The following is a 23,434-nucleotide window of genomic DNA, read 5'->3' as shown; positions in this document are numbered from 1 at the left end:
GTGCGTGTGTTGCCGTTGAGCTCGGTCCACCCCTGCACTTTTAGCATGGTGAAGCACAAGCTCCATTGCCAGATGGGTATTTTCCAGGGTCAGCAAAAGCGTCAGTGAGAACAAGGCCCCTCAGAACAGCCCGGAACTCTGTGCATTGTGAAGCGAAGCGTTGCCCTCCTCATTTGGATAGCCTGAGCCCAGAGATTTAGAGCACATTACAAAAAGACAGCAACAAAGTGTCACCAGCAGACGGATTTGCTTTTCTCACTGGGCATGTGTAGAGTACCAATCTCATTATAATGCTTTTCAACCTGCATCTTATTGCTCAGTGTTCTTTCTTTGACCATCATTTGCTTGTGTGGTCTATATTTGGTCTATTTGTGTTCCATGTGCAGTCCAAGTACATTGTTTTGTCGTTCTGCTGCAGTATGTACAGTCCATGTTCTTATCAACCTTATCTTACATACAATACAGTCAGGACTGATTGTTTCTGGTGCTGTAATGCAGATCAGCCCAGCTGCTTCCCTGCCTTAGGGACCTGCTGTAGCTACACACACAACCTGGTCTCAGGGCAATTTGTAGGATTTGGTACGTACGTTTAGTATGATATATTACATTACTTTAGGATACATTATGAATGTAAAAAATATCATACAAATTAGAGGATGTACAGTATCATACGTCTTACCCGGCCGTACAGCAGCATATGAATTGCTTGAAGTAACATATTATACATATTTGAGAACGTATAGTATTATATGTCTTTCTCTGAGGCCAGTTTGCTAGTTGCATCGTAACAACAAAGGAGAATTATGGGCAGAATTTCTGTTGGTGGTTAGGTGAACTAATGACAAAGGTTAGGTCAAATGGGTTAAGGGTAGAATTAGAGTTAGGGGAAAAGTTAAAATGCTATAGTTGTCTTCGACTCGAGCATGCAACCTTTGGATTGCTAGACAGTCGCAACTAAACACTCATACATCCTCCCTGATAAACCTCCCTACTTTCTGTAGGGTAAGTAATTAGACCATTAGTAGGTATCATACGTCTTGGAGGGGCTCAGAAATAAGTATTGTATGGCTGTGAGGCCAGGCTTCAAAACTGTATGCAAATTATGTTATTAGATGGCAGATTGAGTATTATACTAATGTAGCGGGAAAAGTGTCAGGTTACCCAGTTCTACTCAATCCTCAATCAAAGTCAACCATGATAGTGTTGTCTCTCTCTCTCTTTCCCTCCCTCCCTCTCCAAATCCCTTATTTCCAGTTGAAAGGCCAAGCTCAACAGAAGGTCTGTCTCTGCCCAGTAGATTATATATAGAAGCATATTATGAATATTTAAAGAAATTCTCTCTAGTCACAGTTGCTATAGCAATATTCATATAGACGGTGCTTTGTTGCGCTTCATTTGTGGGGGCGAGAAGCCAGATAGGCTTTTTAGCTGTTTACCCACAATCCGCCATGCATTGTCTCTCACTAGTCATGACAACCACATCATTTTCTCTTACGAGTCATAATATACAAATGGTGCAGCTACTTTAATGTTTTGTGTCATTGTTCTGGGTCAGCTTCAGGTATAGGCCAACATCCAGAAACAGCTGTCTCTATTGTTCTGCAGTAGGATGCCATTCTTACCGCCCATGTATCTGTCCTCTCCTCTCATGCTGAACAAACGGGAGACAATTTACTTGACAGTAATGTGTTTGGTTCATAGAGTAACCCATTGTAGCATGTGTACTTATTCCTCATGTTATTATTTGTTTAAATTCTGCATTGTTGGGAAGGGCCCATAAGTAAACGTTTCACTGTGAGTCTACACCTATTGGAAACGAAGCATGTGACAAATATCATTTGATTTGATTTGGCTAAGGCTATAACGCTCTTGTCTGACTGTACATGTTAGCAGCATGTGTACCTGGTCTTGTCTAATAAGCAAAGACACACATTACTGGGAGTGAGCTGATCAAACCTCCATTCATATGCTGAGGATTTATCCATGTTCCCATTGTTTTGTTTTATCTCAAGGAGAGCACTGCCGAGAATTCCCTGACGAAAAGCAGTGATGTTGGTTTCCATGGAGACGCAGCCTTTATCATGTTGAGGGATGTGTGATCCAACTCTGAATGCTCACGATAACTGGCTGCACTGTTCTGAACATTTTTCAGACGCACATTCAATGCATTTAGGCTCTAGGCATGCAATATTAGTCAGCTTAGGTTGATGATTCATGTTTTGAAATACAGGTGCATAGGCTTCTATCCAATCAGGAGACAGAGAACAGAGCTGACAGCAGGTGATGTTAGGGCCTGTGATCATTATGACCCTGGGGTCAGTCAGAGCCATTACACTTATGGAGTGAGACTGGCCATAATGGGGTTATAAACCCACAGTTAATGGTAATGATGATGACTGGCAGATATCTGACTGGGTAGTTCTAGTATGGTGTGTGCTCAGTTCTGATCTTAACTCTGTCTGGTTCTGTAGATCTGATGAAAGTCAGGTGAGCGTGAGATCGTTAGTAACTGAGCCAGGATGTGACATGAAAGATGATGCAGCTCACACAGCCCACTGGCATATGAGAACTGTTCTGTGTGTGTGCTTGTGTGTGTGTGTCTGCGTGAATGTGCACCCAGGTGCATCTGCGCCCTGTGGGTGCGTACGTCTATACTTCTGTTTGTGTGTGTGTGTGTGTGTGTCAGACAGTCTCTGGGTTCAGGCAGTGATTCACATGCAGGAAAAATAGCAGTGTCCTCTGCTTTGTACCAGCTCATTGCATTATTCGCTGATACCACAGCACTACATGTTATGAGGGCCGCTTGTGAGACATTTCCTACACACTCATATATCCTGTACACTCCTATATCCTGTGCACTCATATATCCTGTGCACTCATATATCCTGTGCACTCATATATCCTGTACACTCATATATCCTGTACACTCATATATCCTGTACACTCATATATCCTGTACACTCATATATCCTGTACACTCATATATCCTGTACACTCATATATCCTGTACACGCATATATCCTGTACATGTATTTATCCTGTACACCCATATATCCTGTACACTCATATTTCCTGTACACTTTTACATGCATACAGCTGAAGTTTACATACACCTTAGCCAAATACATTTAAACTCAGTTTTCACAATTCCTCACATTTAAGCCCAGTAAAAATTCCCTGTTTTAGGTCAGTTAGAATCACCACTTTATTTTAAGAATGTGAAATGTCAGAATAATAGTAGAGAGAATTATTTATTTCAGCTTTTATTTCTTTCATCACGTTCCCAGTGGGTAGGAAGTTTACATACACTCAATTAGTATTTGGTAGCATTGTCTTTTAAATTATTTAACTTGGGTCAAACGTTTCGGGTAGCAAGCCTCCCCTTTTTCCTCCAAACATAACAACGGTCATTATGGCCAAACAGTTCTACTTTTGTTTCATCAGACCAGAGGACATTTCTCCAAAAAGTACGATCTTTGTCCCCATGTGCAGATGCAGTCTTTTTTATGGCGGTTTTGGAGCAGTGGCTTCTTCCTTGCTGAGCGGCCTTTCAGGTTATGTCGATATAGGACTTGTTTTACTGTGGATATAGATACTTTTGTACCTGTTTCCTCCAGCATCTTCACAAGGTCCTTTGCTGTTGTTCTGGGATTGAGTTGCACTTTTCGCACCAAAGTACGTTCATCTCTAGGAGAAAGAACGGGTCTCCTTCCTGAGTGGTATGACGGCTGCGTGTTTATACTTGCATACTATTGTTTGTACAGATGAATGTGGTACCTTCAGGCGTTTGGAAATTTCTCCCAAGGATGAAACAGACTTGTGGAGGTCTACAATTTTTTTTCTGGGGTCTTGGCTGATTGCTTTTGATTTTCCCATGATGTCAAGTAAAGAGGCACTGAGTTTGAAGGTAGGCCTTGAAATACATCCACAGGTACACCTCCAATTGACTCAAATTATGTCAATTAGCCTACCAGAAGCTTCTAAAGCCATGACATTTTCTGGAATTTTCCAACCTGTTTAAAGGCACAGTCAACTTAGTGTATGTAAACTTATGAACCACTGGAATTGTGATACAGTGAAATAATCTGTCTGTAAACAATTGTTGGAAAAATGACTTGTGTCATGCGCAAAGTAGATGTCCTAACCGACTTGCCAAAACTATAGTTTGTTAACAAGAAATTTGTGGAGTGGTTGAAAAACAAGTTTTAATGACTCCCACCTAAGTGTATGTAAACTTCCGACTTCAATTGTATACCGTTACACACACATGAGTATAGGCCTATACTCACAAATGCTCAAACATATTCTGAATCATCATTGTCTTGTATATTGAAGTATTATGCAGTAGGTACGTGTGCATACAGTCAGTTCTCCAGAAACATGCAGTACATTTGTACAAACACACTTTTGCTTATCAAATGTCAACACCACATAATTTGTTTGTAACCACAATATACTCGATCAGAGCTGACGATCCATCCCATTAGTTAGATGAGAGATCAGCTCTGGGTACTGCAGAGCACAGCCACAGAGATCCCTGACAGTTAGGATCAGCCAGTTCACTACCCAGCACCACCCAGTTCACTACCCACAGCACCACCCAGTTAACCATCCAGTTCACTACCCAGTTCCCCACCCAGTTCCCCACTTAGTTCATTACTTAGTTCACTACCCAGTTCCCCACCTAGTTATCCACCCAGTTCCACACCCAGTTCCCCACCTAGTTCACTACCCAGTTCCCCACCGAGTTCACTACCCAGTTCCCCACCGAGTTCACTACCCAGTTCCCCACCGAGTTCACTACCCAGTTCCCCACCGAGTCCACTACCCAGTTCCCCACCTAGTCCACTACCCAGTTCCCCACCTAGTCCACTACCCAGTTCCCCACCTAGTTATCCACCCTGTTCCCCACCCAGTTCCCCAACCAGTTCACTAGCGTTGACCAATAGCAGTGGATTATAAAGGGAATAGGGTGTCATTTGGGACGTTGTCTTTGCAGGCTGGTCTCAAGAGACAGGACCTAATAAACAGGTTGGCCTGTGGTTCAGGAAGGGAAGCGTCCCTTGCTCCACTCCTCCACTTCTCTCCTCCTTTCCTCTCCTCTTTTCCTCACCTCTCCTTTACTCCTCTCCTATCCTCCTCCTCTCCTTCACTCCTCTCCTATCCCCCTCCTCTCCTTCACTCCACCTCCTATCCTCCTCTGCACTCCTCTTCTATTAGCGCTACATGTTTCTCTACCTCTATCCAATCTGTCTGTCTTGATCGTCTGTAATGTAGGCAGTATACAATGGCCAGGAGAGTTTGCCTTTGGGAAGGCTGGAGATGGAGAGATAGAGAGGGAGAGATTGAGAGAGAGAGGCTGGCACCGTTCCTCCTGTCCCCTGCTACAGTGTTCTCTGGTCATATTTTCAGATTAACAATTGCACCATAACTCAACTGAATATCAACAACATTATAATAACCATGGTACTTAACTGTCCCTGTTACTCTGAGGGTCTGCTCATGGACTTGTTCTCATCTGTCCAGAATCGTTAGAAAAGCCTTATTTTGTCTATAGCTCATCTTTCCATGGTGTCGATAACTTGTTCAGTCTGAAGAGATTGAAAACAGCACCTACATCATTAGGATTTTTAAGCATGAAAATGAGATTGCAGAAAAGCTATCCAATAAAGGTTTAAATGTCAATGTTAGGTTGATTAAGTCCAATTATTTTCCAAATATAATTTTTCAGTGTGTATTTACATGTGCACCCCGGGTGAGTGCTTCTCCTGGCTCTTCAAAGATACAGCAGTGGGATATTACATCTATTATCTGACTCATGGTTTTCACTAATCCTCATGACTCATGTAGAGTATGCCATCTGTTTTTTCTGGTGCTTGCTGTTGCTGCTGTTGTTGGTCTGTGGGTTATGTAGGCTAGCTGCTGCTGGTGCTGTTGTTGGTCTGTGGGTTATGTAGGCTAGCTGCTGCTGGTGCTGTTGTTGGTCTGTGGGTTATGTAGGCTAGCTGCTGCTGCTGCTGTTGTTGGTCTGTGGGTTATGTAGGCTAGCTGCTGCTGCTGCTGTTGTTGGTCTGTGGGTTATGTAGGCTAGCTGCTGCTGGTCCTGTTGTTGGTCTGTGGGTTATGTAGGCTAGCTGCTGCTGGTGCTGTTGTTGGTCTGTGGGTTTTGTAGGCTAGCTGCTGCTGCTGCTGTTGTTGGTCTGTGGGTTTTGTAGGCTAGGCTGCTGCTGCTGCTGCTGCTGCTGTTGTTGGTCTGTGGGTTATGTAGGCTAGCTGCTGCTGTTGTTGGTCTGTGGGTTATGTAGGCTAGCTGCTGCTGCTGCTGCTGCTTTTGGTCTGTGGGTTATGTAGGCTAGCTGCTGCTGTTGTTTTTGGTCTGTGGGTTATGTAGGCTAGCTGCTGCTGTTGTTGGTCTGTGGGTTATGTAGGCTAGCTGCTGCTGCTGCTGTTGTTGGTCTGTGGGTTATGTAGGCTAGCTGCTGTGTGCTGCTGTTGTTGGTCTGTGGGTTATGTAGGCTAGCTGCTGCTGTTGCTGCTGTTGTTGGTCTGTGGGTTATGTAGGCTAGCTGCTGCTGCTGCTGTTGTTGGTCTGAGGGTTATGTAGGCTAGCTGCTGCTGCTGCTGTTGTTGGTCTGTGGGTTATGTAGGCTAGCTGCTGCTGCTGCTGTTGTTGGTCTGAGGGTTATGTAGGCTAGCTGCTGCTGCTGTTGTTGGTCTGTGGGTTATGTAGGCTAGCTGCTGCTGTTGTTGGTCTGTGGGTTTTGTAGGCTAGCTGCTGCTGCTGTTGGGTCTGTGGGTTTTGTAGGCTAGCTGCTGCTGCTGCTGTGGGTTTTGTAGGCTGCTGCTGCTTGGTCTGTGGGTTATGTAGGCTAGCTGCTGCTGCTGTTGTTGGTCTGTGGGTTATGTAGGCTGGTCTGCTGGGTTTGTTGGTCTGTGGGTTATGTAGGCTAGCTGCTGCTGCTGTTGTTGGTCTGTGGGTTATGTAGGCTAGCTGCTGCTGCTGCTGTTGTTGGTCTGTGGGTTATGTAGGCTAGCTGCTGCTGCTGCTGTGTTGGTCTGTGGGTTATGTGTAGGCTGTTGTTGGTCTGCTGCTGCTGTGGGTTATTGTAGGCTGCTGCTGCTGCTGTGTTGGTCTGTGGGTTATGTAGGCTAGCTGCTGCTGCTGTGGGTTATGTAGGCTGCTGCTGCTGTGTTGGTCTGTGGGTTATGTAGGCTAGCTGCTGCTGTGCTGTTGGTCTGTGGGTTATGTAGGCTAGCTGCTGCTGTTTGTTGGTCTGTGGGTTATGTAGGCTAGCTGCTGCTGCTGCTGTTGGTCTGTGGGTTATGTAGGCTAGCTGCTGCTGTTTTTTGGTCTGTGGGTTATGTAGGCTAGCTGCTGCTGCTGCTGTTGTTGGTCTGTGGGTTATGTAGGCTAGCTGCTGTGCTGCTGTTGTTGGTCTGTTGCTTGCTGCTGTTGTTGTCTGTGGGTTATGTAGGCTAGCTGCTGCTGCTGCTGTTGTTGGTCTGTGGGTTATGTAGGCTAGCTGCTGCTGCTGCTGTTGTTGGTCTGTGGGTTATGTAGGCTAGCTGCTGCTGCTGCTGTTGTTGGTCTGTGGGTTATGTAGGCTAGCTGCTGCTGCTGTTGTTGTTGGTCTGTGGGTTATGTAGGCTAGCTGCTGCTGCTGCTGTTTGTTGGTCTGTGGGTTATGTAGGCTAGCTGCTGCTGTTGCTGCTGTTGTTGGTCTGTGGGTTATGTAGGCTAGCTGCTGCTGCTGCTGTTGTTGGTCTGTGGGTTTGTAGGCTGGTCTGCTGTGTTGGTCTGTGGGTTATGTAGGCTGCTGCTGCTGCTGCTGTTGTTGGTCTGTGGGTTATGTAGGCTAGCTGCTGCTGCTGCTGCTGTTGTTGGTCTGTGGGTTATGTAGGCTAGCTGCTGCTGCTGCTGTTGTTGGTCTGAGGGTTATGTAGGCTAGCTGCTGCTGCTGTTGTTGGTCTGTGGGTTTGTAGGCTAGCTGCTGCTGCTGCTGTTGTTGGTCTGTGGGTTATGTAGGCTAGCTGCTGCTGTTGTTGGTCTGAGGGTTATGTAGGCTAGCTGCTGCTGTTGATGCTGTTGTTGGTCTGTGGGTTGTGTAGGCTAGCTGCTGCTGTTGCTGCTGTTATTGGTCTGTGGGCTATGTAGGCTAGCTGCTGGTCTGTGGGTTATGTAGGCTAGCTGCTGCTGCTGCTGTTGGTCTGTGGGTTATGTACACTAGCTGCTGCTGCTGTTGTTGGTCTGTGGGTTATGTACACTAGCTGCTGCTACTGTTGTTGGTCTGTGGGTTATGTAGGCTAGCTGCTGCTGCTGCTCCTGCTGCTGTTGTTGGTCTGTGGGTTATGTAGGCTGTCTGTGGGTTATGCAGGCTAGTTGCTGCTGTTGTTGGTCTGTGGGTTATGTAGGTTAGCTGCTGCTGCTGTTGTTGGTCTGTGGATTAAGTAGGCTAGCTGCTGCTGCTGCTGTTGTTGGTCTGTGGGTTATGTAGGCTAGCTGCTGCTGCTGCTGTTGTTGGTCTGTGGGTTTTGTAGGCTAGCTGCTGCTGCTGCTGTTGTTGGTCTGTGGGTTATGTAGGCTAGCTGCTGCTGTTGTTGGTCTGTGGGTTATGTAGGCTAGCTGCTGCTGGTGCTGTTGGGTCTTTGGGTTATGTAGGCTAGCTGCTGCTGCTGCTGTTGTTGGTCTGTGGGTTATGTAGGCTAGCTGCTGCTGTTGTTGGTCTGTGGGTTATGTAGGCTAGCTGCTGCTGTTGTTGGTCTTGGGTTATGTAGGCTAGCTGCTGCTGCTGCTGCTGTTTTTGGTCTGTGGGTTATGTAGGCTAGCTGCTGCTGCTGTTGTTGGTCTGTGGGTTATGTAGGCTAGCTGCTGCTGCTGCTGTTGTTGGTCTGAGGGTTATGTAGGCTAGCTGCTGCTGCTGTTGTTGGTCTGTGGGTTATGTAGGCTAGCTGCTGTTGTTGGTCTGTGGGTTTTGTAGGCTAGCTGCTGCTGCTGTTGGTCTGTGGGTTTTGTAGGCTAGCTGTTGCTGCTGTTGTTGGTCTGTGGGTTTTGTAGGCTAGCTGCTGCTGCTGTTGTTGGTCTGTGGGTTATGTAGGCTAGCTGCTGCTGGTGCTGTTGTTGGTCTGTGGGTTATGTAGGCTAGCTGCTGCTGTTGTTGGTCTGTGGGTTATGTAGGCTAGCTGCTGCTGCTGCTGTTGTTGGTCTGTGGGTTATGTAGGCTAGCTGCTGCTGCTGCTGTTGTTGGTCTGTGGGTTTTGTAGGCTAGCTGCTGCTGCTGCTGTTGTTGGTCTGTGGGTTATGTAGGCTAGCTGCTGCTGCTGCTGTTGTTGGTCTGTGGGTTATGTAGGCTAGCTGCTGCTGTTGTTGGTCTGTGGGTTATGTAGACTAGCTGCTGCTGTTGTTGGTCTGTGGGTTATGTAGGCTAGCTGCTGCTGCTGCTGTTTTTGGTCTGTGGGTTATGTAGGCTAGCTGCTGCTGTTGTTGGTATGTGGGTTATGTAGGCTAGCTGCTGCTGCTGCTGTTGTTGGTCTGAGGGTTATGTATGCTAGCTGCTGTTGCTGCTGTTGTTGGTCTGTGGGTTATGTAGGCTAGCTGTTGCTGCTGTTGTTGGTCTGTGGGTTATGTAGGCTAGCTGCTGCTGCTGCTGTTGTTGGTCTGAGGGTTATGTAGGCTAGCTGCTGCTGCTGCTGTTGTTGGTCTGTGGGTTTTGTAGGCTAGCTGCTGCTGCTGTTGTTGGTCTGAGGGTTATGTAGGCTAGCTGCTGCTGCTGATGCTGTTGTTGGTCTGTGGGTTATGTAGGCTAGCTGCTGCTGCTGCTGCTGTTGTTGGTCTGTGGCTTATGTAGGCTAGCTGCTGCTGCTGATGCTGTTGTTGGTCTGTGGGTTATGTAGGCTGGCTTATGCTGCTGTTGTTGGTCTGAGGGTTATGTAGGCTAGCTGCTGCTGTTGTTGTTGGTCTGTGGGTCATGTAGGCTAGCTGCTGCTGCTGCTGCTGTTGTTGGTCTGTGGGTTATGTAGGCTAGCTGCTGCTGTTGTTGGTCTGAGGGTTATGTAGGCTGCTGCTGCTGTTGATGCTGTTGTCTGTGGGTTATGTAGGCTAGCTGCTGCTGTTGCTGCTGTTGGTCTGTGGGTCATGTAGGCTAGCTGCTGGTCTGTGGGTTATGTAGGCTGCTGCTGCTGTTGTTGGTCTGTGGGTTATGTACACTAGCTGCTGCTGCTGTTGTTGTCTGTGGGTTATGTAGGCTAGCTGCTGCTGCTGTCCTGCTGCTGTTGTTGGTCTGTGGGTTATGTAGGCTGTCTGTGGGTTAGCAGGCTAGTTGCTGCTGTTGTTGGTCTGTGGGTTATGTAGGTTAGCTGCTGCTGCTGTTGTTGGTCTGTGGATTAAGTAGGCTAGCTGCTGCTGTGTTGTTGGTCTGTGGGTTATGTAGGCTAGCTGCTGCTGCTGCTGTTGTTGGTCTGTGGGTTATGCAGGCTAGTTGCTGCTGTTGTTGGTCTGTGGGTTATGTAGGCTAGCTGCTGCTGGTGCTGTTGTTGGTCTGTGGGTTATGTAGGCTAGCTGCTGCTGCTGCTGTTGTTGGTCTGTGGGTTATGTAGGCTAGCTGCTGCTGCTGCTGTTGTTGGTCTGTGGGTTATGTAGGCTAGCTGCTGCTGCTGCTGTTGTTGGTCTGTGGGTTTTGTAGGCTGCTGCTGCTGCTGCTGTTTGTTGGTCTGTGGGTTATGCGGGCTAGTTGCTGCTGTTGTTGGTCTGTGGGTTATGTAGGCTAGCTGCTGCTGGTGCTGTTGTTGGTCTGTGGGTTATGTAGGCTAGCTGCTGCTGCTGCTGTTGTTGGTCTGTGGGTTATGTAGGCTAGCTGCTGCTGTTGTTGGTCTGTGGGTTATGTAGGCTAGCTGCTGCTGTTGTTGGTCTTTGGGTTATGTAGGCTAGCTGCTGCTGCTGCTGTTTTTGGTCTGTGGGTTATGTAGGCTAGCTGCTGCTGTTGTTGGTCTGTGGGTTATGTAGGCTAGCTGCTGCTGCTGCTGTTGTTGGTCTGAGGGTTATGTAGGCTAGCTGCTGTTGCTGCTGTTGTTGGTCTGTGGGTTATGTAGGCTAGCTGCTGCTGCTGTTGGTCTGTGGGTTATGTAGGCTAGCTGCTGCTGCTGCTGTTGTTGGTCTGAGGGTTATGTAGGCTAGCTGCTGCTGCTGTTGTTGGTCTGTGGGTTATGTAGGCTAGCTGCTGCTGCTGCTGTTGGTCTGTGGGTTATGTACACTAGCTGCTGCTGCTGTTGTTGGTCTGTGGGTTATGTAGGCTAGCTGCTGCTGCTGCTGCTTGTTGTTGGTCTGTGGGTTATGTAGGCTGTCTGTGGGTTATGCAGGCTAGTTGCTGCTGTTGTTGGTCTGTGGGTTATGTAGGTTAGCTGCTGCTGCTGTTGTTGGTCTGTGGATTAAGTAGGCTAGCTGCTGCTGCTGTTGTTGGTCTGTGGGTTATGTAGGCTAGCTGCTGCTGCTGCTGTTGTTGGTCTGTGGGTTATGCAGGCTAGTTGCTGCTGTTGTTGGTCTGTGGGTTATGTAGGCTAGCTGCTGCTGGTGCTGTTGTTGGTCTGTGGGTTATGTAGGCTAGCTGCTGCTGCTGCTGTTGTTGGTCTGTGGGTTATGTAGGCTAGCTGCTGCTGCTGCTGTTGTTGGTCTGTGGGTTATGTAGGCTAGCTGCTGCTGTTGTTGGTCTGTGGGTTATGTAGGCTAGCTGCTGCTGTTGTTGGTCTTTGGGTTATGTAGGCTAGCTGCTGCTGCTGCTGTTTTTGGTCTGTGGGTTATGTAGGCTAGCTGCTGCTGTTGTTGGTCTGTGGGTTATGTAGGCTAGCTGCTGCTGCTGCTGTTGTTGGTCTGAGGGTTATGTAGGCTAGCTGCTGTTGCTGCTGTTGTTGGTCTGTGGGTTATGTAGGCTAGCTGCTGCTGCTGTTGGTCTGTGGGTTATGTAGGCTAGCTGCTGCTGCTGCTGTTGTTGGTCTGAGGGTTATGTAGGCTAGCTGCTGCTGCTGTTGTTGGTCTGTGGGTTATGTAGGCTAGCTGCTGCTGCTGTTGTTGGTCTGTGGGTTATGTAGGCTAGCTGCTGCTGGTGCTGTTGTTGGTCTGAGGGTTATGTAGGCTAGCTGCTGCTATTGTTGGTCTGTGGGTTATGTAGGCTAGCTGCTGCTGCTGCTGTTGTTGGTCTGAGGGTTATGTAGGCTAGCTGCTGCTGTTGATGCTGTTGTTGGTCTGTGGGTTGTGTAGGCTAGCTGCTGCTGTTGCTGCTGTTATTGGTCTGTGGGTTATGTAGGCTAGCTGCTGGTCTGTGGGTTATGTAGGCTAGCTGTTGCTGCTGCTGTTGGTCTGTGGGTTATGTACACTAGCTGCTGCTGCTGTTGTTGGTCTGTGGGTTATGTACACTAGCTGCTGCTACTGTTGTTGGTCTGTGGGTTATGTAGGCTAGCTGCTGCTGCTGCTGCTGCTGTTGTTGGTCTGTGGGTTATGTAGGCTGTCTGTGGGTTATGCAGGCTAGTTGCTGCTGTTGTTGGTCTGTGGGTTATGTAGGTTAGCTGCTGCTGCTGCTGTTGTTGGTCTGTGGATTATGTAGGCTAGCTGCTGCTGCTGCTGTTGTTGGTCTGTGGGTTTTGTAGGCTAGCTGCTGCTGCTGCTGTTGTTGGTCTGTGGGTTATGTAGGCTAGCTGCTGCTGTTGTTGGTCTGTGGGTTTTGTAGGCTAGCTGCTGCTGCTGCTGCTGTTGTTGGTCTGTGGGTTATGCAGGCTAGTTGCTGCTGTTGTTGGTCTGTGGGTTATGTGGGCTAGCTGCTGCTGTTGTTGGTCTGTGGGTTATGCAGGCTAGTTGCTGCTGTTGTTGGTCTGTGGGTTTTGCAGGCTGTTGCTGCTGTTGTTGGTCTGTGGGTTATGTAGGCTAGCTGCTGCTGCTGCTGTTGTTGGTCGGTGGATTATGTAGGCTAGCTGCTGCTGTGCTGTTTTTGGTCGGTTTATGTAGGCTAGCTACTGCTGCTGCTGTTGTTGGTCTGTGGGTTATGTAGGCTAGCTGCTGCTGCTGCTTTTGTTGGTCTGTGGATTATGTAGGCTAGCTGCTGCTGCTGCTGTTGTTGGTCTGTGGATTATGTAGGCTAGCTGCTGCTATTGTTGGTCTGTGGGTTATGTAGGCTAGCTGCTGCTGCTGCTGTTGTTGGTCTGAGGGTTATGTAGGCTAGCTGCTGCTGTTGATGCTGTTGTTGGTCTGTGGGTTGTGTAGGCTAGCTGCTGCTGTTGATGCTGTTGTTGGTCTGTGGGTTGTGTAGGCTAGCTGCTGGTCTGTGGGTTATGTAGGCTAGCTGTTGCTGCTGCTGTTGGTCTGTGGGTTATGTACACTAGCTGCTGCTGCTGTTGTTGGTCTGTGGGTTATGTACACTAGCTGCTGCTACTGTTGTTGGTCTGTGGGTTATGTAGGCTAGCTGCTGCTGCTGCTCCTGCTGCTGTTGTTGGTCTGTGGGTTATGTAGGCTGTCTGTGGGTTATGCAGGCTAGTTGCTGCTGTTGTTGGTCTGTGGGTTATGTAGGTTAGCTGCTGCTGCTGCTGTTGTTGGTCTGTGGATTATGTAGGCTAGCTGCTGCTGCTGCTGTTGTTGGTCTGTGGGTTTTGTAGGCTAGCTGCTGCTGCTGCTGTTGTTGGTCTGTGGGTTATGTAGGCTAGCTGCTGCTGTTGTTGGTCTGTGGGTTTTGTAGGCTAGCTGCTGCTGCTGCTGCTGTTGTTGGTCTGTGGGTTATGCAGGCTAGTTGCTGCTGTTGTTGGTCTGTGGGTTATGTGGGCTAGCTGCTGCTGTTGTTGGTCTGTGGGTTATGCAGGCTAGTTGCTGCTGTTGTTGGTCTGTGGGTTTTGCAGGCTAGTTGCTGCTGTTGTTGGTCTGTGGGTTATGTAGGCTAGCTGCTGCTGCTGCTGTTGTTGGTCGGTGGATTATGTAGGCTAGCTGCTGCTGCTGCTGTTTTTGGTCGGTGGATTATGTAGGCTAGCTGCTGCTGCTGCTGTTGTTGGTCTGTGGATTATGTAGGCTAGCTGCTGCTGCTGCTTTTGTTGGTCTGTGGATTATGTAGGCTAGCTGCTGCTGCTGCTGTTGTTGGTCTGTGGATTATGTAGGCTAGCTGCTGCTGCTGCTGTTGTTGGTCTGTGGATTATGTAGGCTAGCTGCTGCTGCTGCTGTTGTTGGTCTGTGGGTTTTGTAGGCTAGCTGCTGCTGCTGCTGTTGGTCTGTGGGTTTTGTAGGCTAGCTGCTGCTGCTGTTGGTCTGTGGGTTTTGTAGGCTAGCTGCTGCTGTTGTTTTTTGTCTGTGGGTTATGTAGGCTAGCTGCTGTTGTTGTCGTTATTGATCTGTGGGTTATGTAGGCTAGCTGCTGTTGTTGTTTTTGGTCTGTGGGTTATGTAGGCTAGCTGCTGCTGTTGTTTTTGGTCTGTGGGTTATGTAGGCTAGCTGCTGTTGTTGTCGTTATTGATCTGTGGGTTATGTAGGCTAGCTGCTGTTGTTATTAACTGCATTAGTGGGTTTCAAGCCTATTTGCCGTGATATAACCTGAATACTCACTCCGGGGATGAATGGGAACATACGTCTCGGTCTTTACATGGTACACTAGTAGGCCTAGCATTACCTGTGGGACGGCAACACATTAGCATCATTAACATTTAGCCAGCAGCATACCACCCTGCATCCCATTGCTGGCTTTCCTCTGAAGCTAAGCTGGGTTTGTCCTAGTTGATCCCTTGATGGGGGACCAGATGCTGCTGGAAGTTAGAGGGCCAGTAGGAGGCACAGTGATTGGGGACAGGGCAGTCATTGGGGATATTGCCCTGTGTAGGGTGCAGTCTTTTAGATGGGACGTTAAACAGCTGACCTGACTTTCTGTGGTCAGTAAAGAACCCATGGCACTTATCATAAGAGTTAACCCCGGTGTCCTAGCTAAATTCCCAATCTGGCCGTCATACCATCACGGTCACCTAATCACCCCCAGCTTCCAATTGGCTCATTCATCCCCCTTCTTCTCCCATATAACTATTCCACAGGTCGTTGCTATAAATGTGTTCTCAGTCAACTTACCTGGTAAAATAAGTGTAAAAAAAATGGCTTACACTTAGATAAGGTGTTTAAAGAACTGTAGAGTGGTACTATTAGTTACTACTATGTTATTCATGTAATGTGTGTCATTGTTTTTTAATGGGTTTTGCTCCGTCCCTACATTTTCAAACAGTGCAGAATATGTAGTTTCATGATGTGATGATAGAGTTTAGAGAAATATAATTAATACTCCCTCTCTCTCTCTTTCTCACCCCCAGCACTGCCAGTAACTCGAACAGGAGTACGCCTGCTTGCTCGCCCGTCCTGCGTCCTAAACGCTCGCGCTCACCTACGCACCAGAGCCTGGAGCCTGGTGAGAATATGGTGGAGAAGGGCCACTCGGACCACTCCTCTGATAAGTCTCCCTCCACCCCCGAGCAAGTGGTCCAGCGAACCTACTCTCTGCAGTCCGCCCGCAGCGGAGGCAAGAACTCCAAGGTGAGCCTCACTGCGCAGGTGGGCCGTCTCCGTCTCAGAGCCCTCTACATTCCACCACCCACACTACAGTACAAGATCATTGTCCTCTTTCCACCAATCGCACTACAGCACAGTACAGGATCATAGTCCTCTTCCACCAATCACACTACAGCACAATACAGGATCATAGTCCTCTTCCACCAATTACACAACAGCACAGTACAGGGGCGGCATAGTCCTCTTCCACCAATTACACTACAGCACAGTACAGGGGCATAGTCCTCTTCCACCAATCACACTACAAGACAGTAGTCCATAGTCTCAAATAGTACTGCCAACAGTGCCGTTTTCAAAATGACTAGTTCATCATACAGTGCATTCATAACTCACAAATAAATAATGTCAGTCTGGCCTATCACGTCAGTTCAGCAAGACATTTGTATCATCCCTGAACATCACTTCCAATACAATCTGAAATCAACATTTATTTGGTGATCACTGAGGTGATACAGGGGGATTAATTATGTTTTGTGATAAGATTTTTGTTTTTTACTGTTTACCCCTGACATAGTGTCTTGATAACCTCCAAATGTTGCCAGTAAAGTCGTATTGTCTTCCTGCATTCCATAAAACATGTTCTGTAAGAAATAGTCAACGAGAAGGAGTGAGATATAGTGATATCTTGTGAAATGGCATGGTTTTATCAGCTTTTATTTTCCATTCCATAGTGATTTTACCCCCATCATACCTCGGCATCGGCACACCGTACTGGATCAAACATGCCATCCTCATGTAGCCCCAATTGACAGTGGTATAATGTACTCCTGATAAACGCTGCTATGACTCTGATAGGGTAATGTCCAACTCCCATCCTCAAACAATGGGTCAGATCTAACTGTCACTCTCGTACAATTGGCCAATCATAGACTGAGTAACGAGACCCTCAGCACATCAATTGTGGATAAGGACCCATCATCATCAGGAAAGATGCTTCACTGTATTCACTGTATTCTTCCCTTATTACCTCGCTCCCTTTCTCCCTCCCTCCCTTTTCCCCTCCCTCCATCCCTTTCTCCCTCCCTCCCTTTTCCCACCCTCCATCCCTCTCTCCCTCCCTACATCCCCTGGACCCATCTGGTCCTATCAGAGCAGCATTGTAATCACAGGCCGGGCACTCAGTCAGTCAGCCCACTCCATCGCAGCACTCAGGCAGTTATTAACTGCAGCTATCTCAACTCTGCAAGGCTCGTTCTGACAGAGGGTAGTAGGCAGGTCAAGAGGCTGTAGTCTCACTTCTCGCTCATCAGAATCTGAATTGAAGAGTACGGTAGTGGAGTGAAGGACAGGAGCTTTGACTGTGGGTAACTCAGCGTACATCTCAAGCAAAACATGAACATGAGAATATTGGGTGATATATTTAGTACTTTCCTCCTCTGAAAATCTTATTGTTGTGAAGTGATAAGGAGAGTGGTAGTTGGCAGTAATGGCTCTCTCACCTCTCATCCATTTTCCCATTCACTCTCTGTTCACAGTGCTCCCCAGTCCTTGTGGTGTCAGACACCTGTTGCTTTTGTTGTCATTGTGTTCTCCTCTTCTCTCATCCTTTCTTCTTGACACAGAGCGCTTGCTTTCTCTTACTTTCGCTGCCGCCATATGAAATGTCTGTGATCTGAAACTGACTGTTTAAAAAAAAAGGGTTCTTTCAGCTGTTGTATCTTGCAGTTTTTTAGTTTCTGATTTCTTTGTTCTTCTCCTGATGCATGCTAGTCTCACAAGCGACTTTCCAAAGTAAGCATTACTCTTTTCTGTTCTTTAATCCCACCCCACCTCCATATCTTGTGAGCTGTCCTGTGCCCCCTCCACCCACCTCTTCCATCTGAACACACTCCCTGCAGATGGTATCCATGTTGCTATAACCTTCTCCTCTACCCCCCTCTGCCACCCTGCCACCTTTCCTCTCATCTAACTCCCTGCAGGGCTGCTGGCTTTCAGACACATCTCTCTCCCAGCTTGTCTGTGTGCTTCTGTTCTATCTCCTCCAACCCCTGTCCCAAGTCCATTAAAACTTCAACATAGCTCGTTGTTGTGTCTAAACTAAGAGCACCCTAATCTCTGAGATGCTGAGTATGTGCCTGAATGCAGAGGGACGGTGGCAGGGGGGAGACTGTAAAATTCCTTCCGCATCCCTTTCCACCACTCCTGTGTGACATGAATTTTTGATGACCCTAGAGCTTTCTACATCAGAAGCTCCTTTTCTCTGCCTCGCATCAAAAGCCCAGAATACACCACTCCTCTCCTCAGACAAGACAGCAGCAGAGGCCATGTGTCACCGGTTAGTTACAGCATTCTCATGTAAGGACCCTTGCACATCAGCGCATTCGCTGCATTCGTCTACATTCAGCTTTGTCACGGACTATGAGACAGGCAGACAGGATGGGGTAAATGGCAGCCAAGCGACATTTGGTCAGTTGAGTTGGTGTTCAGGCGGTGTCTGTCCCATTTCACAGCACACCCAGTCGATGACATCACCCCTCGGGCCCGTGGTGTGGCCGAGTGCCAGCCCTCTCTGGTCCCACGTGAGCACCCAGCCGGCGGTCAGCAGGAGTCACATGACCCTGGCACTGTGTGCAGTCGCCCAGGCAACGTGAGCTCTGTCACCTTAGTCTAATGCAATCCAGAAACACACAGACAGACAGGCAGGGAGAGGGGCTCCTCTCTGTATAGGACCTGGGCCGGCGTTCCCACACTAACTAATTGGCTGGCCGCTTCAGTGATGACGGCGCTGCTCAGTCTCCCACTGTCACCAATCAATGAGGCTGTTTATGGAACTGTAAACAGTAAGCAGCACTACAGAGAGAGTACATAGAGACTCAGCATAAAGACTCATCTCAGACCAAAGCACTGAGACATGGACACATCATGAAAGTAGAGTTAGATAGGACAATAGTGTGTCTTGGCACTACAAGTACGCAAACCTGGATATTTTAGTGTTTTAGCCTAGTACTCTTAGTACACATGTAAATCAAAAACAAAGCCTTTTCCCCTCTCTTGTTTCTGATCTCTTTCCTTCATGTTGGTTAACTCTTCATTTTCTCTTTAATTTCCTTTCAGTATGACAGACTTAACCTGATTAAAGTAAGCATTTCCTCTTGCTTTTATTTGGCCATTGATCCCCTAGCCTGATTTGACCAGTGACCTCCTCTTCCTGTCATCTGTAGATGTGTGATGCACAGGTGGCCGGTGGCACCTTAATTGGGGAGGATGGGCTCCTAGTAGTGACTGGGAAGGAATAAATGGAGTGGTATCAAAGACATGGTTTCCATTTACTCCTTTCCAGCCATCCTCCTCTCAGCAGCCTCCTGTGGTGTGATGTCAGTCAGCGCCCCTACCTGTTTCCATTTCCTGTCTCAGACCAGAACTTCCTCCTCTCCTCTCTCTCCTCCCTCCTTAAAGTGTCCCTCCTTTTGTACAATGTTATATATCAAAACGTTGATATAACATCTCAGTTGGTAGAGCATGGTTGGTTGTGTGTTTTAGTAGTTGTGGGATTTAGCAGTTGGTTGTGGGTTCAATTCCCATGGGGGACCAGTATGAAAAAGTATGAACATGTATGCACTTAGATCTGATTATTCTTTAGGCTTGGTGCTACAGTCTTTATTTACTGTTCCACTAGGTTGAACAGCCCTGCTCAGTTCTGTTCATCAGAACTACGTTGTTGTTCTAGTGTTGATTGAAGCTATGTGGGTTATACCTGATAGGTTTGTCTGGGTTACAGCTAGTGCTGGCCAGTTCTGGTTTGGCCCGGTTGGTTGGTTGAGAGAGCTGGCCCTGACTCTGGCCTGGTTGTGTAAAGTAACTAGTCGTTCTAGGCCTTTCTGATCCTCAGGGGAATCCAGGCCAAGACACTACTACCGTACACAAGCTCTCTCTGTTACACAGTGCACTTAATCAGTGGGTGTTAACCTGATTCGTAGTGCTGCTGACACCCATCCCCAGACACACATGTTTTCGTGGGGAAGCAAATATATGATTTAGACATGCATGCACATTTACACACATGTAGGCTATAAAGATGCACTTACAAACATGCAATTACACCAACTCTAAAACACATTTACAATGGCACGCATACACACACACACTTTGCACACACCTTAGGGCTTAAGTCGTCTCTCACGCCTCTGTCACCTTCAGATGAGATTAGCCCTGTCCACGTCAGAGCCCAAAGCCCAGGGACAGGACTGGGGCCTCACAACTCTCAGACAGGAAACACTACACGCTTATCTGATAGCTGAAATATTGGATTATCTACATTCACATCTCCAAAGTATTGATTGACAATAGTAGCCTCGCACCAGTATGCCTCTTGTATGTTGTCACTGAAATGACAAAACATATTATTTGTAGTTGCCTGGTTAAGTTTTTTTATGATGTCAAGAGGAAGCCATTTTGTTCTACTCCTGCTATTTACTACTTGACACAAACTGACATTTATTTACCGCTAAAATCATGCTTGATTATCCTGCCATTTATTCACCCACTGGATCTCCCTAGCATGCCTACCTCTCGGATCACAATGGTGAGACGTATTACACTCTCTTTATAGCCACCATAAAACAGAAGCAGGAAAGTTATGGTTGGAATAAGCACTCTTGTTAAGGTCCTGCCAATAACAGTGTGTATACTGCCCTCTGCTGTCAGAAAATATACAACACACAGCAGTACACAATTCATCTCTATACGCAAGCATTTAGAAGCAACTCTAAATCGTTAATACATTATTATAAACACTTAGAAACAAAGATAAATATATTGTACCACACACAACCCTAGCCCAATCTACCATCTGCTTATCAAATATCCATGCAAATGAATATTTGTGAGGCCCAAAAACAACAAAGAAATCAAGAAATCGTTGAAAAGTCTAACTAAAATATGTGACAAGCTCAAAGGGATACAACTCTGTTGGATAGCAGCAGAGGTCTGTTTTCAATGTAGGAGGTGCCCACCCAGAGGTTGACATTCACACCTTCTATAAATACCCACTGTCGGTTTTTATCGTCCCTTGACCTCTATGTGTTTATGATATTGAGCCCTGTGGCCAAGTATTGGTGTGTCCTTGTCTCATTGACTTACATTTGTCTTTGTTCTCTCCTATCTGCTTTGTTCCTCGCTGTCTACAGAAGAGCCAGAGCTGGTACAATGTAAGTTTCATCCTCTTCTTACTCTTTCTGTTAAGAGGTGTGTGTGTGTGTGTGTGTGTGTGTGTGTGTGTGTGTGTGTGTGTGTGTGTGTGTGTGTGTGTGTGTGTGTGTGTGTGTGTGTGTGTGTGTGTGTGTGTGTGTGTGTGTGTGTGTGTGTGTGTGTGTGTGTGTGTGTGTGTGTGTGTGTGTGTGTGTGTGTGTGTGTGTGTGTGTGTGTGTGTGTGAGATTATGAGGTGAAGGGTCCTAAACCCTGTTTAGAATCACACAAGGTTATATGCCAAAGGTCACTTTCATATGGAGCTCAGGCTTACCCAGGATGCTAACCAGTGGGATTTAGAGTTCTAAGAGTCTAGGGTTACAGTGTGATGGCATGCTGAATTAATCAGAAAAATGACTGATGACTGATTAATAATGAATGAACCAAATGCTGTGAGGATCAATAAAAGTGTACATTTTGTTGCAAACTCCTATACCTTACTACAGATGTGATTCATAGATGAAATGTTTGACAGACAGAAGCATCTTGTAGCGAAAGTATGGTGACAGCCTGATCCAGTGATCTCAATCCAACACCAAGACCATTACACCAAGAGGTCCTGACTTAACACAAGGTTGCCGGACAGTGTACTAAGAGACAAGGTTGCTACATTCTAATGGGGCTGAAATGAGTTCCTTTCGTTATGATTCTTCTAAAACAGCCAAGTAAATCTACCTGATGGCTCAGTCGGCCATCTTTATGTGAGAAAGGATTTGATACTCAGATATGGTGGTATTATGAAGCCATGGTTTCTCCTATGGTGTCTCTGTGGGACTCTTTTCCCTTGTTCTGTTGTTTTATTCCTTTCTTTTGTTGTTCTTTGTGTCTATATATTCCCCCTCTCTCCCTAGCATGAAAGACAACACATCCTGAGAGTAAGCATGACTTGTATTCTTGTGCAACTTTTCAAATATCTCTCTGCTTATTCCTTTTTCTTGGATCACTTGGCTGGTCTGCCTTTACACTTGTCTGCTCCTCATCCCTCATTGATTTGATTGATCAGTATGTTGTTTTCACCTGAGAGCGGTCTGCTCAATGTATCATACTAAACCCACGGACCATGGTCAGTGTCTGGAGCAGCCCTGAATGCCTTGAATGACAGGGGAATGGAGCATGAGACTGGTTAGCATGTTCCAGTCCTCCCACGTCTTCAAATGTGTTCGTTTTGTCATTATGGACTCATTGGTTATAGTTGGGCATTGTTGCATAGTGAAACCTGAAATGGGGATTCTCCAGAATGTTGAGGAAAAACATGGTCCACATCTAATGCTTTCTGATACTCTCACCTTTAGCTACTCACATTCATTTCTCTACTGTTCTACCATTACTAAAGGAAAGCATCATAATGCCAATCTAGACATGATGTTGCTCCCAGAAGCATTAACTATGTAATTATGCCTAATCTCTGTTCTGGACCATTGAAACGTATATTGGTATGTGTCTGATGCAGTGCTATACCTGAGGGTGTGTGGTAGGCCATGCAGTCACTGTGTTTCTCTACAAGGCAGTGATGTTCTCCCGTGGCACTGAACCTACTGGGATTACATCACAACCGTCCTGATGAGGTCTAAGCCCAGTAGAGACACACAACAGGCCCCACCCTGCTGTATCAACTTTCCTAATGACTCTGTTGCAATGCTTTCATGGCAACTGTACAGGACCTACGCAGGGAGTTGAGGTATTAACAAGGAAATCAATGTCTGCCAGACACCGAATGTAGTGGCTCATAGTATCGACAGTGACTAAAGTGGCTGGTTTAAGAGACTGCTTTTCTCCTAGAGATTTGTGAGGTGAAATGTCTGCCTCCTCATACCCTCTGGTCTATGAAAACATTCTAGTTTATCTCCCCTGCATATGAGAGAGGGGGGGACATGTTTACTCTGAGGTAGATTCTCACACAAAGGACACCACTGTAGATCTCCTAACACGTGTTTTTTACAGCAGTGTGTCTTATGCAGGACAGGGTGAATAGTCAGAGATCCTGGCTTGGCTGTGTTTCTAAACCAGCCAGCACCTCTCTTCTGAGCTGTTCCCACATCTGGTTCTAATCAACAGACCTTCCACCCTCCCAGCATCAACAGACCATTGGCAGGGAAATTGACAAAGAAAGGTGTGTTTCAGATAGAGACGAAAGTCTTCACACACACATTCATACACACTCCCTTGACAGTGCCACTTACAATGGCTATACACATGCATACACCTTCCTGACCACTCCTCTCTACAATGGTTTTGTAGCAACCTACGGACAGTGGGGTGAGAGACTGGCCTCATTGTTTGTGTGAGGATAGACCGTAAACCATCCCTGAAACTAATGGGGCCCCACCCTGGTTGACTGTGCCAGTCTCCGACATCTCTCTCTGTTTACCCAGCAGGTTAATGATTAACCGCCACCTCAGGGACTGTCTATAGCCCCATCACCACCTGGCAGCTACACTGTCCTAGGACTTGTCACATTGTCACCTGGAGAAGATGGGAGATAGTCGTATCAATAGCGTCTGCATTTGCTTTAGTCTTCATTTTCCTTTTTAGGAAAAGCTCTTGGAAAAACTTTGAATTCAGATACTACTCGATTATCTGACTGTTTTTCTTGGATACAGTTTTAGAAGAGAGTGGGCTTGCATGGCTCGCAAACGTCTGATGGAACCTTATTCACGGGATGCAGAGGCATTTTCAACAGGACG

The 23,434-nt window shown here is 47.1% G+C and overlaps 1 protein-coding gene across 9 annotated transcripts in view; it reads left to right on the top strand.

Moving 5' to 3' along the window:
- LOC112267178 (protein Aster-B) overlaps positions 1-23,434 on the top strand; it is a 90,132-nt gene that overhangs the window by 53,207 nt on the left and 13,491 nt on the right. For 6 of the 9 annotated variants that reach the window (XM_042297499.1, XM_042297494.1, XM_042297498.1 and 3 more), the window contains 3 exons: positions 15,310-15,529; positions 20,692-20,712; positions 21,602-21,625. In XM_042297499.1, the coding sequence (XP_042153433.1) occupies positions 15,310-15,529; positions 20,692-20,712; positions 21,602-21,625 (265 nt within the window). The remainder of the gene's footprint in view (positions 1-15,309; positions 15,530-20,691; positions 20,713-21,601; positions 21,626-23,434) is intronic. The other 3 variants (XM_042297500.1, XM_042297501.1, XM_042297496.1) reach the window with 1 other exon arrangement.

This window comes from Oncorhynchus tshawytscha, linkage group LG14, assembly GCF_018296145.1.
Source record: "Oncorhynchus tshawytscha isolate Ot180627B linkage group LG14, Otsh_v2.0, whole genome shotgun sequence".
Classification (NCBI taxonomy): Eukaryota; Metazoa; Chordata; class Actinopteri; order Salmoniformes; family Salmonidae; genus Oncorhynchus; species Oncorhynchus tshawytscha.
The sequence above is the reverse complement of the archived record's forward strand: the minus strand, read 5'-3'. Positions and strand labels throughout refer to the sequence as shown.